Genomic DNA, 17,495 nt, shown 5'->3' with positions numbered 1-17,495 from the left:
CTCACACAAGTGGCCACCACGAGACTGTGGCAAACTGTAAACTTGACCATTCAGCTGCCATACATGGTGCAAACCACGACACTTCTGACTTCAGCAACTGCTTCACTACATGGGCCATTTGGATACTCCCTTCCAGCGCAAGTTTCTCTGAACTACACAGGTGGGAACTGTACCTCTAGCATAGCCCGGGCTATCATAATCCTTGTGGCTAAACATCAGCTAACTTGTTTACCACTACCTTTTCCCTTCCCTCTTTTGTCTACACCACTCCTTGCCTGTTCTCCACTGACCTCCCCCCCCCCCCCCTCTCCATGTGGACTCAGGTGCACTCTCTCTCTCTCTCTCTCTCTCTCTCTCTCTCTCTCGCCCTCTCTCTCTCTCCCCCTCTCCCCCTCTCCCTCCCTCCCTCCCTCCCTCCCTCCCTCCCTCCCTCCCTCCCTCCCCCTCCTCCCCTTTTTCCACATTTCTCCCTTACTCTCTGCCCTCCCTGTGTCTGTCTTCAGCACCAACTTCCTCTTCTTTCCTCCCTCCCCCCTTCTCTCTCTCCACCTCTTATATGCACTCACTTCTGAACACCTTTCATCTTGATGTGCAGTAAGTGAGTCATCTGTTGAAAGACCATTGCACACTACCCTGCTACCCCCTCCTTGTCTCACACATCCTTCTCTGCCCTCTCCCCACCTCCATCTACCCAGACAACTGCTTTCAGTATCCATATTCAATAATTAGTCTCAACACTACCATTGATGTATTTATTTGACTTCCTGTGTGGTTGTATGTGAATGTGTGTATTCTAGTTAGAAAAAGAGCAAGAGCTCGAATGCTAGTGTTAATTGTTTTCTGTTACATGTTTCTGTATGCCACGCAACTGTCAGCTGTAGGTAAGTGGTTGCCTTTCCCTTATTTTAAGTGTGAACCCACTCATTGGTAATTGTACCCTGTGGTGCTACTACCAAATTGTGGGACTGTTGATTGCTGTATTTCACCTGCTGTTCCATATAGCCACAGATGTTTTCTGCGGGATTAAGATCAGGTTACCAGATGTGATAGGGTACATTAGTGTTTGTAAAACCTTGCAGGTCTCTTTTCACAGCTATTGCCATCTAGGAATAAGGGAGTGTCCCCTGCATGTTCATCATGAAGATGTAGAGGAAAGGGCTACACTTAGTCACTGAATATATTGAATTAAAGATCTTAGTTCGTGATCACGGCAATCATATTGACTGAGCCAAAGTATTGGTACAAAAAACACCCTTAAAACATCACAGAATCACCTTTGATCTGAGCACTGTCCCGCACACCTTATTGGATGATTAGTGCACTCAGTGCCTCGCAGAATTGAAAAGAGGCAAAATTGTGAACAGTGCTACATGTCTTGAGTAAGCTTCAGTTTTTGTGTGGTTTGACCCAATGAAGACGTGCAGCTATATGTACCTCTGTGTTCAGTGATATTTTGCGTGATATCCTGCTCCAGATGTCCACTGCATGCTCTTCCCTACGCAATGTTTGCTCGAAAACTGGTTTGGATGGACCTGCATTCAATGACAGAAGCAACTCTCGATGTATTTGAAACTGATGCTTGTTGACACAGTAGTAGTGTTGCCAACTTCAACAACATCCCAGTAAGGGACACCAATGATAACTCCAAATTTGCACCCCAATAAGCTGTTGTTTTACTAAGGGGAGGACATAGAAAACATATGTTAATCATTTAGTGTAAAATACTATATTATCATCTTTAAATTTAAGAACTTTTAATCTTCTTCAAACACTTTCTAAACATTCTAGGTGTTAAACATTGAACATTAACATGTATTGTTCCATCAAGAGGCTAACCTCTGAGAAGATTTATTTAGCTGTTGCCTTTGCTTTAGGCAACAGTTTCTTGCCATTCTTAACAATTAGGAAAAAAAACAAACCAAATAAATCCCTGACAACTGTAATTACAACTTGTCACTTACACACTTTGCCTTGAAAGAATCATTATTGATATGTGCGAGTCACACATATTTCCTTGCCTATCTTCCAAAGCAAACACATTGCCAGTTGATCTGATTAGGAGTGCCATTGGATTGGAGCTGCAGTTAATATTGGCTAGTTTAAATAGAGCATTGTTCATTGTTGTCACAACTTTTAGTACTTTAAAGTACTGCTTAGTAATACATAAGACTGTGCTCTAGGCTCTTTTATACAGGGTGATTCACGAAGACATGCAAATGTTTTAATATTTTATTCTACAAGTAACACTAAAGAAAAAAGTTCATATAAACATAGGTCCGCAAATGTTTGGTTACAGAGCTACAGCTAATAAAAGATTTTGCCTGAAATTTGGCAACTTCGCTAGTATGAAGCCATCGCAAAACTGTATGAGGTTAAAGTAAAGCATGATTTCCATTTATTTTGTTGTTATTGATCTGGTGAAACTAATAAACCATGTCCCAGATGTGTATCTGCAGTAGTTTTCCAGAACACCAAAATAAGCAAAGATTATTATACAAGTAAATTAGTTTACTTTCAATTAAGAATGCAGAAACATTTATGTCATTGTAGGCAACCATTAGTGAGTTACTTCAGTTGTTTCTTTACCTTGAAATGAGTTAGTTTTTTTGTGTTGTTCAGTGAAATAACATAGTAATAACAGTGTATTTAAGTGAAACCATATAGTAACTGTTGTGGTTTGTAGCTTATTTATGAAATAGAGGTGCCTTTCAAATTTATGGCTGCAGTTAACAAATATCGCATATGTTATCCAACTCGGAGGATTCCGAATGCATGGACCATTAGCAGAGTCTTTTGAATGTTACGGGAGACAGGTTCTCTACGTAGCATTCATAGTCAGTACAAGTGCTCGATATGTGAAGACGATGATGAGGATATTATGGATGTTGTTCCATGTAGTTCAGGTACCAGTACACAAAATATCTCTCGACAATTAGGCATTTCACACTTTAAGGTATGGTGTACACTGTAGTACAATAATCTGTATCTTTACCATAAACAAAAAGTGCATCATTTACATCCAGGAGATCCTGCCCTTCACGTGGAGCTGTGCAACTTGTTAAATACTAACCAGCAATTACACAAATACATTTTATTTACTGATGAGGCACAGTTTACTCGAGATGGTATAAACAGTTTACATAACGTGCGCATATGGTCTGAAGCAAACCCACATGTAACAGTGCAACACAATTTCCAGCAGCGGTTTACCATAAATGTGTGGTTTGGTATAATCAACACACACTTTATTGGACCATTCATTTTCCCAGGATGTCTAACTGGAGAGACGTTCTTACATTTCCTTCAAGAAGAAATGCCCCATTTACTTGAGGATGTTCGGCTTGCTACACACTTGCAAATGTATTTTCAACAGGACGGCATGCCTCCACATTTCACCAATGCTGCTAGTACACATTTAAATGAACATTTTCCCCAAGAATGGATTGGTCATTGTGCTACATGTCTGTGGCCACCCAGATAGCCCGATTTAACACCAATGGATTTTTGTGTATGGGGATGGATGAAAGACATAGCTCATGAGGACAAAGTCAATACACGTAAGGCATTACTTGCTCGCGTTATGAATGCAATAGACAAAATTTAGAACAACTCTTTGAAACTGAAACAAGCAACAAAATTTGTTCATACATGTGTAGCTAAATGCATTGAACTCGTTGGAGACATTTTTGATCATTTGTCATGAATATATTGTGAGATTGTATGTACACTGTACAACTTCCTTAACACTGAGCTTTGTTTTTTCTGGTTTAACATGAATTCATGTGTGCTATGGTATTAATAAAAGAAGATTATCGGAAACATTCAAATAGTTTCAGTTAACATTATTACCATCATTTTTCCAAAATTAAATTCTCTACAACTTCTGTTGAAAACTTCGTGCAATTGTCTGGAATTTAAAAAACAAATTGGGCCAAGTAGTTAATAAATTAAAATTTTTACAAAACTATGTCTGTGCTTCTCTGGATGTTCTGGAAAACTACTGCAGATACGCATCTGGGACATGGTTTATTAGTTTCACCAGATCAATAACAACAAAATAAATGGGAATCGTGCTGTACTTTAACCTCGTATAGTTTTGCGATGGCTTCATGTTAGCGAAGTTGCCAAATTTCAGGCAAAATCTTTTATTAACCGTAACTCTGTAATTAAACATTTGCGGACCTATGTTTATATGAGCTTTTTTCTTTAGTTTTACTTGTAGAATAACATATTGAAATATTTGCATATCTTCGTGAATCACCCTATATATTACGCATTTTTTAAAGATGCAACAATTAAGTAAAAATGCATCAAAATAATATTTCTTTCCATCTATATATGCTCCCATTTAAATGTCAAAAATTATATCAGGAATTTGTCCACTGTATCCACAGCCAGTTACTCGGTCTATGAAGTTTGTGATGAAACTTGCACAGACATTTGTGTTGATGCCGTTGATGACACATTGAATTTCTTCCTTAAGCTGGAGAACTGTTTGTGGTTTATTCTCGTAGAACTAGGACTTCACATAACCCCATAAAAAGAGGTCATATGGAGTGAGGTCACAAGATCTGGGAGGCCATTCCAAGTCACCACATATTAAAATCACAGACTGAGGGAATTTTTCGTGGAGTAGAGTTATTGTATCGTGGGATGTGTGACACAGAGCCCTGTCCAGCTGAAACCACATATTGTCTGTATCCACTTTATCCAGAGCAAGCCAGATGTTGTTTCTGACCATTTCTCAATAATACTCACTGTTAATGTTTACTGCATTACTGTCAAAATCTTCAAAAAAGAAGGGGCCATCACACCAACTACCCATAAGGCACATAAAACTGTGGTTCATATTGGATGCATGTGGCTCTTGGATAATGCTAGGGTTTTCGTGACCCCGAATATGGCAGTTTTGCCGGTTAATGAACTCACACATGTGAAAATGTGCCTCACCACTGAAGATTATTCTTTTTGCAAAATTGTTGTCTTCTTCTTGTTTGATGAGCATGTACTTGACTAAATTTCTGTATTTTATATGATCTGTGGGTTTAAGATATTATGTCAACTGAATCTTGTGTGAGTACATCTGAAGATTCTTTTTCAGAATTCTTTGTAAAGAGGCTGTCAGAAATTGAGAGTGACTTTGAAGTCACTATCCTGCACCAATGCAATGTTTTATTCCTTACAAACCACATGTTTTCATCCAGGCAATTTTATGGTTGCAACGGAACTTGTTTCCTCAGATATCTTAATCAACTGCAGAATTGTTGATACTGTAGGAGGATTATTACATCTGAAGATCCCACTAAGTCTATGAACAGTCTCTCATAGTCCTTGATGGTTCTGTAATGAGTTTTCATGATAATAACATGTTCCTCCTTTGTGAACCACTCTGTAGCAACTGTGATCCTGAAATATGCAAACAACAATTGACCAAATAATCAGAATGACAACCAATATCAAAAATGGAAACAAAATTTTATCACTTAATTTAAAAATTGTGTAATGTATGAAAGACCCTATATTCAAGTTACTTTGACACCTGACTTAAGCAAACTCAAACTTAACAGCAGTTCTTATAGTCCTAACAGTAATATAATTTCAATAGATAAAACTACACAAATCAGGTAAATTTGTGGAAAAACGTTTTCGCATTACATAGGTGGTGGCTGCAGTAAGTACTATGCCATTTACAGCACTCTAAAAGTGCTCATTGTGTCCATTGAGGCGGTTACTAATATTTTGCATGGTGAGCTAGTATTCTTTGCATGCTTATTGAGGTTTGGCCTATATTGCCCGTTGTATGTATCTGACAGAGAAAATCTTTGATCTGTTCTCTAGAATGTGGCAGCGGAACTACTTCAGAAGAGTGATGAAGGCGGTACTGCTGTCTCGTCAACATTACTTGGAAGAAGCAATGTCACAGCCACCCGGTCACCACCGCCACACTCGCCCGAACGACACGATGTCTCATCAACCGTTCTCCACTTCTCCAGCAGAATCGTTGCCAGGCTATACAAACAATGCATCCTTTTCTGCAGCTAAAAAAATTGCTGCAGAAAGCCGTGCTCGTAGACGCTACTTTCGAGAGCTTGCTGCTGTCCGTGAGGAAGTTGGCCAGAGTGACCACAGTTCTGAAGATGAGAACTATCCTGGTAACATGTTTTCTTATGTTATTGCTGCTACCTGTAATCTTTATGGACACTTGATATTTAGTATCCTCACTTTTTTGTGAGCATATAAGTGTTTCTAATCCAACATCTTTCTCTCTGTCCTTTTTTTTTTAGTCTGTGAGTTGGTTTTTCTATTTTTTGTTTTCACAGATAAGAGTAGAAAACTGGGATGAATGAGTGGGTTACTAGAGGGGTGGGAGTCTTGCATTGTCTGTAGAGAAGCAATATCAGCAGAGTGACTTCGAACATGGACTAGTCATTTGATGTCACCTGAGTAAAATATCCATCAAAGACCTTTCAACCCTTCTAAAGTTGCAAAGTCTGCTGTTGGTCTTACGAGGGCTATGCCGAAAGTTTTTAGCAGCCCGTAAACAATAAGGCGGAGGACAATGGGGCTGTTTTCATTCAAAAGAGCAATGTTTTTCGACCTCGGGACGTGTGCGCGCAGCCCCTGGCTAGCGGTGATCCCCCCACAGCGCGGTAAGAAAGCACAGGTAGTGCTGAGTTAGAGATGGTGCAGGATGGAGCTGTCACGCCACGACTTTCGTGCCGTGATTTTTTATGATTATAAAAAGGGTTTAAGTGCTGAAGAATGCCATTCTTCTTTGCTGCGTGTTTTTGGTGAAGCTTCCCCTTCTAGGGCCACAGTTGGAAATTGGTTTAGCGAGTTTTCGAGGGGTCGGCCGTCAATTGAAGACAAACCTCGTCCCGGTCGGCCAGCAACAGCTGTGACTCCTGAAAACATTGATGCTGTGAGGAAAATGATCAAAGAAGATCCACATCTTACATTTTGCGACATTGAAGGGACCCTAAATATTGGATCGACAGCAGCACATACCATCATTCATAGTCACTTAGGCCTTACTAAGAGATGTGCCCATTGGGTGCCACATTCCCTGACAGGAAGCCAAAAGGAGGCGATAGTTGACTGGTGTCGTTTCATGCTCGAAAAATTCAATGGAGGGAAGTCCCGAGACACCTAAAATATCGTCACAGGTGATGAAGCGTGGGTCTACCATTATTACCCTGAAACGAAGAGACAGTCTTCTGTGTGGTGCTTTCCAGGGGAGGAACCACCCACAAAAGTTCGACGAAGTCGGAGCTGTGGAAAAAAGATGGTGGCAACTTTTTTCACAAAGATAAGGCATCTCACCTCTGTGACCTCGGACACACGTTGTACAGTTAATGCCGAATGGTACGTGAACGATTGTCTTCCAAAAGTCATCGCCACATGGAAGTCACAGCATCCAAAGTCCAAGAGTGGGCACCTTCTGCTGCATCACGACAATGCTTCTGCGCCCAGGGCTGCCAGAACAATGGACTTTCTGGAGAAGGAAAAAGTGCAAGTGTTACCCCATGCCCCCTATTCACCTGACCTGGCCCCCCGTGACTTCTTTTTGTTCCCTGAGACTAAGGAAAAATTCCAAGGGCAGCGGTTTTCATCAGATGAAGAGGCCATTGCAGTGTATGAGAGTGCACTAAGTGACATCCCAAAAGAAGCTTGGACTGACACATTTTCTATGTGGTTTCAGAGAATGGAAAAATGTATACATGCTAATGGAGAGTATTTTGAAAAGTTGTGAACGTTCTTTTGCAAATAAATTTTTTTCACACTTTCTGTTAAAAACTTTTGGCATAGCCCTCGTATGTCTGTGAAGTGTAAATGCAAATGAATAACTACAGCCAAACCAACAACAGGCAGACCTCATGTACGGACAGACAGGGACCGCTGAGCATTGTGGAGGGTGGTTGTAAGAATATCCCATGAAATCAGTGGAAGGAATCCAGCAGTCCATTTAGCACAGTGAACGTGCATAGGGAGTTACAAAGAGTGGGGTACAATGGACAAGTAGTTCCTCATGAGGTACACATCACTGTAGTCAACACTACAGTTGAGGTGGTATAAAGAGCAACGTCTTGTGACAGTGGGTGTCTGGAAATGAGTGATTTGGGGTGAGGAATTGTGCTATAACCTGTAACAATTTGATGGGATGGTTTGGGTTTCAGCGAATGCCTGGAGAATGTTACCTGGCATTCTGTGTAATGCCAACAGTGAAGTATGAATGAGATAGTGTTATGGTACGGGTATGCTTTTTATGGTTAGGATGTGGTCCCTTACTGCACGTAAGAAAATAATTGTGGAAGGATATGAAAACATTTTACAGAATAGTGTACATACTGCATACAGTAGAGGAACAGTTCAGAGACAGTTGCAACAGCATCTGTGAGGCAATGGTTTGTGGACAATAACGTTCTGGCAATGGGCTGATTTGACCAATGTCTTGACTCAAATCAAATGGAACTCTTTTGGGATGAGTTAGAATGTCGACTTCACTCCAGACACAAGTGTCCGACGTCAGTACCTTCTCTGGTTTCGGTGCTTGAGGAAGAATGGGCTGCCTTTCCTCCAGACATTTAGACAGCTGATTGAAAGTGGCTCCAGCAGAATTCAAGCTGTCAAGCAAGTGAAGGGTGGACACAACCCATATTAATGCCTACTACACACATCAAAAAAAGTTTTGCGGCACCCCGGTTCCCAGAACTCCTGAAGATAGACATTGACTGTGGGTATTATATCACAGACACAGTCTCTTTGACTATTCAGAGATGTCACTAAACCCGTCCAAAGATGTAAACAACCATGCATGAACAGTGCCTATTAGACGGAGGGGCTCCGACAGCCGATAAGTTCCAGTCATTCCACCAGGAAGGAGGTACATTGCTTGTGTTGTCTATAGTTCAACCATGCTTAGACAGTCAGTACTACAGTTCGATCGCGTTTGCATTGTTACTTTGTGCCAGGAAGAGCTCTCAACAAGGGAAGTGTCTAGGCGTCTCGGAGTGAACCAAAGCGATGTTGTTCGGGCATAGAGGAGATACAGAGAGACAGGAACTGTAGATGATATGCCTAGCTCAGGCTGCCCACGGGCTACTACTGCAGTGAATGACTGCTACCTATGGATAATGGCTCGGAGGAACAATGACAGCAATGCCACCATGCTGAATAATGCTTTTCGTGCAGCCACAGGGTGTCATGTTATGACTCAAACTGTGTGCAATAAGCTGCATGATGCGCAAATTCACTCTCGACATCCATGGTGAGGTCCATCTTTGCAACCACAACACCATGCAGCGCGGTACAGATGAGCCTGACAACGTGCCGAATGGACCTCTCAGGATTGGCATCACGTTCTCTTCACCAATGAGTGTCACATATGCCTTCTACCAGACAATCATTGGAGGCCTGTTTGGAGGCAACCCAGTCACGTTGAATGCCTTAGACACACTGTCCAGCAAGTGCAACAAGATGGAGGTTCCCTGCTGTTTTGGGGTGGCATTATGTCGGGCCGACATATGCCCCTGGTGGTCATGAAAGGTGCCATAACGGCTGTACGATACATGAATGCCATCCTCTGACTGATAGTGCAACCATATCGGCAGCATATTGGTAGTCATTCGACTTCATGGATGACAATTCGCACCCCCATAGTGCACATCTTGTGAATAACTTCCTTCAGGATAACGACATCACTCGACTACAGTGGCCAGCATGTTCTCCAGACATGAATCCTATGTAACATGCCTGGGATGCATTGAAAAGGGCTGTTTATGGATGATATGACCCACCAACCACTCTGAGGGATCTATGCCAAATTGCTGTTGAGGAGTGGGACAATTTGGACCAACAGTACCCTGATGAACTTGTGGATTGTATGCCACGATGAATACAGGCACGCATCAATGCAAGAGGATGTGCTTCTGGGTATTAGAGGTACCGTTGTGCATAGCAATCTGGACCACCACCTCCGAAGGTCTTGCTGTATGGTGGTACAACATGCAATGTGTGGTTTTCATGAGCAATAAAAAGGGCAGAAATGATGTTTATGTTGATCTCTATTCGAATTTTCTGTACAGGTTCTGGAATTCTTGGAAACGAGGTAATGCAAAACTTTTTTTGATGTTGTATTACGTGTTCGGATACGTTTGATGCTACTGAACTGAGAGGTAATGATGGGATGGCAGAGCTAATGCGGAAGTGTGTGTGAGAGGACATTTGGAGTTACGATGTGCTTAAAAACTGTGAATTGCTGTACACTATTAGTTTTTGTGACTGTGATTTACTGCTACCTTGTCTTTTAACATATCTGATGTTTACATTTCCACAGAAGGTCCTCCGCCCAGACTGAGCAAAAGGCAGAAACGGCAACTGGCGGCTCTTCAGAGCTCACTGCGGACGGACTCCGGCGGATTCGTCGCCGGCGGGGAGAACAGTCCCACGCGGCATTGGCCCGCCGTCGCGTCTACTCTGTCTGTCCGGTCGGGGGATGTCGGCGGTGGTGCCGGGGACCTTCTGCTGGCCGGGCTGGATGCAGGGTATGCCAGTGCGAGTGGCAGCCTGTACGAGCCAGGGGAGGAGACCTACCGCGCCATGCTCTACCGCCACAAGAGGCGAAGATCGCACGGAGATGTGAGTCTTTTGTCCATTCTAATGTTTAGTCCCATTCTCCAAAAGTTTTGCGTGTACGTGTGTTGCTATGCTGTCTGCGTTTATTTATCATAAGGCGAACTGAGATCTATAAGTTCCAAATTACAAATATTCATCTTCTTGAAACTTCCTGGCAGGTTAAAACTGTGTACCAGACCAGAAATCTAACCTGGGACCTATCGACTGAAGTACTGGCAGAAGTAAAGCTGAGATGATGGGTCATGTTTTGAGCATGGATAGCTCATTCAGTAGAGCACTTGCCCACAAAAGGAGAAGGTCCAAGGTTCGAATCCTTGTTCAGAGTGCAATTTTAGTCTGACAGAAAGTTATATCACCACAAACTATGCTGCAAAGTGAAAAATTCATTCTGGAGACTCCTTCTCCTCCTCTTCCTCTTCCGCTTCTTCTTCTTCTTCTTCTTCTTCTTCTTCGTCTTTGTCTTCTTTGCCTTCTTCTTCCTTTTCAGGTCTTTCTTAAGGGTTCTAATCCAGGTATTTGGTCGGTGTCCAGTGCCGTCTTTTGATTCTTTTAGGTCAAGTACTGTTCTTGTCGAATTGTTGGGTGTACATTCCATGACATGCCCATACTAGTGTAGGCAATTCTCTTTAAGCTTTTCTGTTACATTTGCTACCTTAAACGAGCCAAGTACATGCTCATTTCGTACTCTGTCTTTTAGGATTGCTGCTCCAGACCAGCACAGTGTACTTGTTTCTGTAACCTGGAGCTTCCATTCATCTGATTTGCACATGGTCCAAAATACTAAATTGTACATTAAAAGTGCTCTTATTGCTTGTTTGTTCATATATCCTTTGACTTCAGTCACTGTCTTCTCATTGCAGAGGGCTCCTGTTCATGATCCGCATTCCTACAACCCAATTTTTATACTGTTTTCAGTGTCTGTATCCATGGATACTGCAGGTGTTATTACTTGAACTGACCGGTTGGTGTTATAAGGGTATTGTTGAGATGCAGTTTTGGTTTAGAACTGGTTGCCATTCGTGAGAAGTTGCAATACAAGTACTCTGTTTTGGTACTACATACTGTAAGTCCTCTAGATTCTAGCAACATGTCCGATGCTTTAAACTCATCTTGAATTTCTGCTATTAGAACTTTTATCAGCATGCAAAAGTTTAAGTGCAGTTGGCTTCAGTGGTTGTTCTGAGACATAGTTCATGACTGTATTGAACAGCAGCAGACTCAATGCAAATCCTTTGTGGACCCCCAACTCTTATCTCAACTTCTTCACTGACACCTGCAGATATTATGAATTTTGTCTGTATGTTATCACACGTCTTTCAGAATATAGAAGTAGCACTCTGGGACACATTGCATGCATAGAGCCTGCCGTATAAGCCTTCTCAGCACTTGCTCAGAAGTATTTTTGAGGCAAACAAACACAATATGGAGGTGTTTCTTGAGATCCATATATTTATCCATAAGCTTTTTAACATTACAAACAGTGCCAATAGTGCCTATCCTTTCGTAAAACCACATCAGTTGGTCATAGTTTTTGTTGCCTTATTTGATATGTTTGCAGGCACTCATCCTTGGTGTTTCTGATATTAATAGTTCTGCACAACAGTTTATGTTCTGCAGTTTTGTAGAACAGAATTATATTATGTAAGTCTGCAGGCTTTCGTGGCCGTTGTCAATGAAGTTAAAATATTCTGTGTTGTTAGGCCATGTCATATTTGTTATGTGCCAGACTGGGACTTGACCCTGTAGTTCCCAGTAATCACAAGCAGTTGCCATAACCATGTTGAATATCTGAGCACACTTCCTGAACTGACCCAGACCTCCATATGCCACACTGTATGCCTCTGGAGTCATAGGCCATATGACATATGAAAGTTTGGGTCAGTCGTGGAAGTTCGCTTGGGTGACCAAAAGCAGTTAAGGAAACCGCTCGTGGAAAGTGAGAGGTCTAGGTTAGTGTCTCAGTCCAGCACATATTTTCACATGTCACCAATAGGTAATATCTTCATATCTCACGGGTATGACTTTCGTAAGCAGTTGGAAATCACTCTGACTACTGTCAAACAATTGGCAGCTGCTGCGAATCGATGTGTTGGAAGAGCTTCCAAGAGTCGTGCACCTGTGGTACCTGTACCAGAGATGTCTCAAGTATTATCCTCTCTCGTACTCGTAGATACTGCCTCCTCTGCAGAAAGTACAGAATCTGTCATTACTTGTCCACTTCACCACGAGTGGCATGTCAGTGGTAGATCAGGGCATCCTGTAGGTGGTGGATGGGAATCAAGGAGGACTCAGGGTATTGTATCGACCCCTCTAACTAGCAAGTTTGAAGTGCTGTCTTTCACTGAAACTGAAACTCACTTTACCTGCTTGAGGAAACCTGTTTTGGCCGGTGTCAGGACGACGCAAACACAGAAGGGTAGTGGTCTATTAATCATCGGCAGTTCAAACATATGGCAAATGATGGTAGCAAGGGACAGGAAAGGACACCAGGTGCACTCGGTGTGTATGCCTGGAGGCCTCATTCTACATGTTGAAGAAGCTATTCCAGCAGCCACTGAAGGAACAGGGTGCAACCAACTGCAAACTGTGCTGCAGATTGGAACAATGAGGTCATACTCGGATCATTCCAGAAACTGGCAGAGAAGACCATCCTCGCATATGGACTTTCAATGAAACTCACAGTGTACAGCATTGTCCCCAGAACTGATTGTGGCCTTTGGTTCTGAGTCAAATGGAAGGACTGAACCAGAGACTCCGAAGGTTCTACATCTACATCTACATTCATACTCCGCAAGCCACCCAACGGTGTGTGGCGGAGGGCACTTTACATGCCACTGTCATTACCTCCCTTTCCTGTTCCAGTCGCGTATGGTTCGCGGGAAGAACGACTGTCTGAAAGCCTCCGTGCGCGCTCTAATCTCTCTAATTTTACATTCGTGATCTCCTCGGGAGGTATAAGTAGGGGGAAGCAATATACTCGATACCTCATCCAGAAACGCACCCTCTCGAAACCTGGCGAGCAAGCTACACCGCGATGCAGAGCGCCTCTCTTGCAGAGTCTGCCACTTGAGTTTATTAAACATCTCTATAACGCTATCACGGTTACCAAATAACCCTGTGACGAAACGCGCCGCTCTTCTTTGGATCTTCTCTATCTCCTCCGTCAACCCGATCTGGTACGGATCCCACACTGATGAGCAATACTCAAGTATAGGTCGAACGAGTGTTTTGTAAGCCACACACAACACAAAGTAGGCTGCAATTTCCTGGACTTACGCCAAGGGGTTGAGAACTGTAGGGTAATTCTAAATGAGTCAGGAGTGCACTTACACATCAAAGCCTGCTATTCAGGTAGATTAGATGACACTCCATCTAATCCATATAACGATAGTTGAAGGAAACCTAGAAGTATCAGTGTAAGATCGAAAGAAATGCCTCCTATAGGTGGAAGTATTAAAATCCTAATGGTTAAATCTTGAAGCATTCGCAACAAAGTTCCAGAGCTTGAAGCCCTAAAGCAGTGAAGCTTACATAATACCAGGCACAGAAAGCTGGTTGAAACCTGGAATTTATAGCAGTGAGATTTTTGGGGAAAATGTATGTGTATATTGGAAGGATAGGCAAATGGGAAATGGGGGTGATGTATTTGGCACAGTAGTCAAGAAACTCAGATCCACTGAGATCAGAACTGAAACTGCATGTGAGATGTTTTGGGCAAGACAGTAACAGGAGTGGGCATAAAATGATAACTGAATCCTTCTATTGTGCATCAGGCTCATCTCCTGATATAACCAAAAACTTTAGAGAAAATCTCATTTTACATGTACAGAAGTTCCCCTATCGTGCTGTAGTCATTGGTGGAGACTTTAATCATCCAACAATCAGTTGGGAAAATTACAGTTTTGTTACTGGTGGGCATGATAACATATCCTGTGAAAAATTGTTAAATGTGTTATTCGAAGACTACCTAGAACAGATAGTTCGTAACCGTACTCATTACGGAAATGTATTGGATCTAATGGAAACAGATAGACCTTGCCTCTTTGAGGATGCCTACATCGAAACTGGAGTCGGTGATCATGATGTGGTTGTGGAAACAATGATTACCACAGTACAAAGGACAACTAAAACAAGCAGAAAGATATATATGTTCAGTGAACTAGACAAAAAATCAGTAGTGTCATATCTCAGTGAGGAAAATGAAACTATCAGTGCAAGGCAGGAGCATGTAGAGGAACTAATGACCCAAGTTTAAAAGAATGATTGCTCATGCACTGGATAGGTATGTACCCAGTAGAACAGTTCATAATGGAAGCGATCATCCACGGTATGAAGTCAATGTAAAGAAACTTCTAAACAAATAGAGATTAGTGGTTAATACGTGTAACACCAAGCACAGGGCTACAGATGGAGAGATGCTGAATGAAACACATTTTGCTGCATGATGCCTTCAATGACTACCATAACAGAATAATTTCAGATGATCTTTCATGAAACCCAAAGGAATTCTGGTTGTATTTTAAGGCTGTTAGTGGCAATAGAATAAGGGCCCAGTACCTAGGGAATGAGACAGGAATTGAAATTGAGCATAGCAAAGCAAAAGCTGAAATGCTTAACGCCATTTCCAAATGTTCCTTTATAAAGGAAAGCTCAGGAGGAATGTCCCAGTTTAATTCTTCTACCAATGAAAAGATGAGGGGAAATAAGTATTAGTGTCAGTGGTGTGAGGAAATAGCTGAAATCGTTAAAACTGAACAAAGCTCATGGTCCAATGGAATCCCTGTCAGATTCCATACGGAATTTGTGGCTGAGTTAGCCCCTCTTTTAACTATAATCTGTTGTAGATCCCTCGAACAAACAGTCATTCCCACTTCTTGGAAAGAAGCATGTGTTACAGTCGTTTACAAGAAGGGTAGTAGAAGTAATCAACGAAACTACTGTCCAGTATCCTTGACATTGATTTGTTGTAGAATCTTAGAACATACTCTGAGCTTAAACATAATAAGGTGTCTTGCACAGAATGACTGCTTCCATGCCAACCAAGATGAATTTCAAAAATATTGATTATGTGAAACCCAACTTGCACTTCCCTCACATGACTTACTGAAAACTTTGGATCAAGGCAGTCTGGTAGCTGCAGTATTTATTGGTTTGCTAGAAACATTTGATTCGGTACCACACCTATGTTTACTGTCAAAACTATAGTCACATCAGGTGAAATTTTTGACTAGATTGAGTAGAAAGGACGTAACGTGTTATCTTGAATGGAGAGTCATCATTAGGTGTTGAAGTAACTTTTTGTGTGCCCCAGGGAAGTATGTTGGACCCTGCTGTTCATGTTGTACATTAATGACCTTTTTGTATATTAATAGTTTTGCTTATCTGTGTGTGCTGTAGCTGTTCATTTGCACATTTTTGACATGGTTTTTGCATTTTTGTAAATACCATTTTGACTATGTTATGATATTTCTAGAATGAAATTTTCACTTTACAGCGGAGTGTGCGCTGATATGAAACTTCCTGGCAGATTAAAACTGTGTGCCAGACCGAGACTCGAACTCAGGACCTTTGCCTTTCGCGGGCAAGTGCTCTACTAACTGAGCTACCCAGGCACGACTCATGTCCCATCCTCACAGCTTTAATTCCGCCAGTACCTCGTCTCCTACCTTCCAAACTTCACAGAAGCTCTCCTGCGAACCTTGCAGAGCTAGCACTCCTGGAAGAAAGGATATTGCAGAGACATGGCTTAGCCACAGCCTGGGAGATGTTTCCAGAATGAGATTTTCATTCTGCAGTGGAGTGTGCACTGATACTAAACTTTCGGGCAGATTAAAACTGTGTGCTGGACCGAGACTCGAACTCGGAACCTTCGCCTTTCTCGGGCAAATGCTCTACCAACTGAGCTACCTAAGCACGACTCACGCCCCGTCCTCACAGCTTTAATTCCGTCAGTACCTCGTCTCCTACCTTCCAAACTTCACAGAAGCTCTGCCAGGAAGTTTCATATCAGTGCACACTCTGCAGTAGAGTGAAAATTTCATTCTAGAAACATCCCCCAGGCTGTGGCTAGGCCATGTCTCTGCAATATCCTTTCTTCCAGGAGTGCTAGTTCTGCAAGGTTCGCAGGAGAGCTTCTGTGAAGTTTGGACGGTAGGAGACGAGGTACTGGCAGAATTTAAGCTGTGAGGACGGGCCGTGAGTCGTGCTTCGGTAGCTCAGTTGGTAGAGCACTGGCTGCGAAAGGCAAAGGTCCCGCATTTGTGTCTCGGTCCGGCACACAGTTTTAATCTGCCAGGAAGTTTCTTATGTTACGATGATTTGAAAATGGATTCCAACCTGAAACTAATCGGTGAACGAATAAAAAATATGAAATTTGCAACTTTGGCTGGTTTCTTTGTTGTACTAATTAACAGAAGTTGCTGACCTGAAATTATTCTAGTACACAGAAAGTTCATAAATATTAATAGTAACCTTAGACTTTTTACAGATGATGCAGTTATCTATAATGAAGTAATGTTCGAAAGAAACACTGTAAAGATTCAGTCAGATCTTGATATAATTTGAAAGTGGTATAGAGTTTGGAATCTTACTTTAAATGTTTAAAAATGTAAAATTGTGCACTTTGCAAAAAGAAAAAACCGTAATGTCCTAGGACCATAATATCAATGAGTTATTGTTGGAATCGTCCAACTCGTACAAATGTCTAAGTGTAACACTTTGTAGGGTATGAAATTTAATTATCACATAGGTTCAGTCATGGTTAAAGCAAATGGTAGTCTTGGTTTATTGGTAGAATACTGGGGCACTGCAATCAGTCTACAAAGGAGATTGCTTAAAAATCACTTGTATGACCTGTTCTG

The 17,495-nt window shown here is 42.0% G+C and overlaps 1 protein-coding gene across 1 annotated transcript in view; it reads left to right on the top strand.

The window, feature by feature from the left end:
• Positions 1-17,495, top strand: part of LOC126210087 (nuclear factor related to kappa-B-binding protein) — a 211,228-nt gene that overhangs the window by 9,327 nt on the left and 184,406 nt on the right. The window contains exons 4-5 of the mRNA XM_049939213.1: positions 5,839-6,152; positions 10,337-10,638. Of these exons, the coding sequence (XP_049795170.1) occupies positions 5,839-6,152; positions 10,337-10,638 (616 nt within the window). The remainder of the gene's footprint in view (positions 1-5,838; positions 6,153-10,336; positions 10,639-17,495) is intronic.

This window comes from Schistocerca nitens, chromosome 10 (assembly GCF_023898315.1).
Source record: "Schistocerca nitens isolate TAMUIC-IGC-003100 chromosome 10, iqSchNite1.1, whole genome shotgun sequence".
In the NCBI taxonomy this organism is placed as follows: domain Eukaryota; kingdom Metazoa; phylum Arthropoda; class Insecta; order Orthoptera; family Acrididae; genus Schistocerca; species Schistocerca nitens.
The sequence above is the reverse complement of the archived record's forward strand: the minus strand, read 5'-3'. Positions and strand labels throughout refer to the sequence as shown.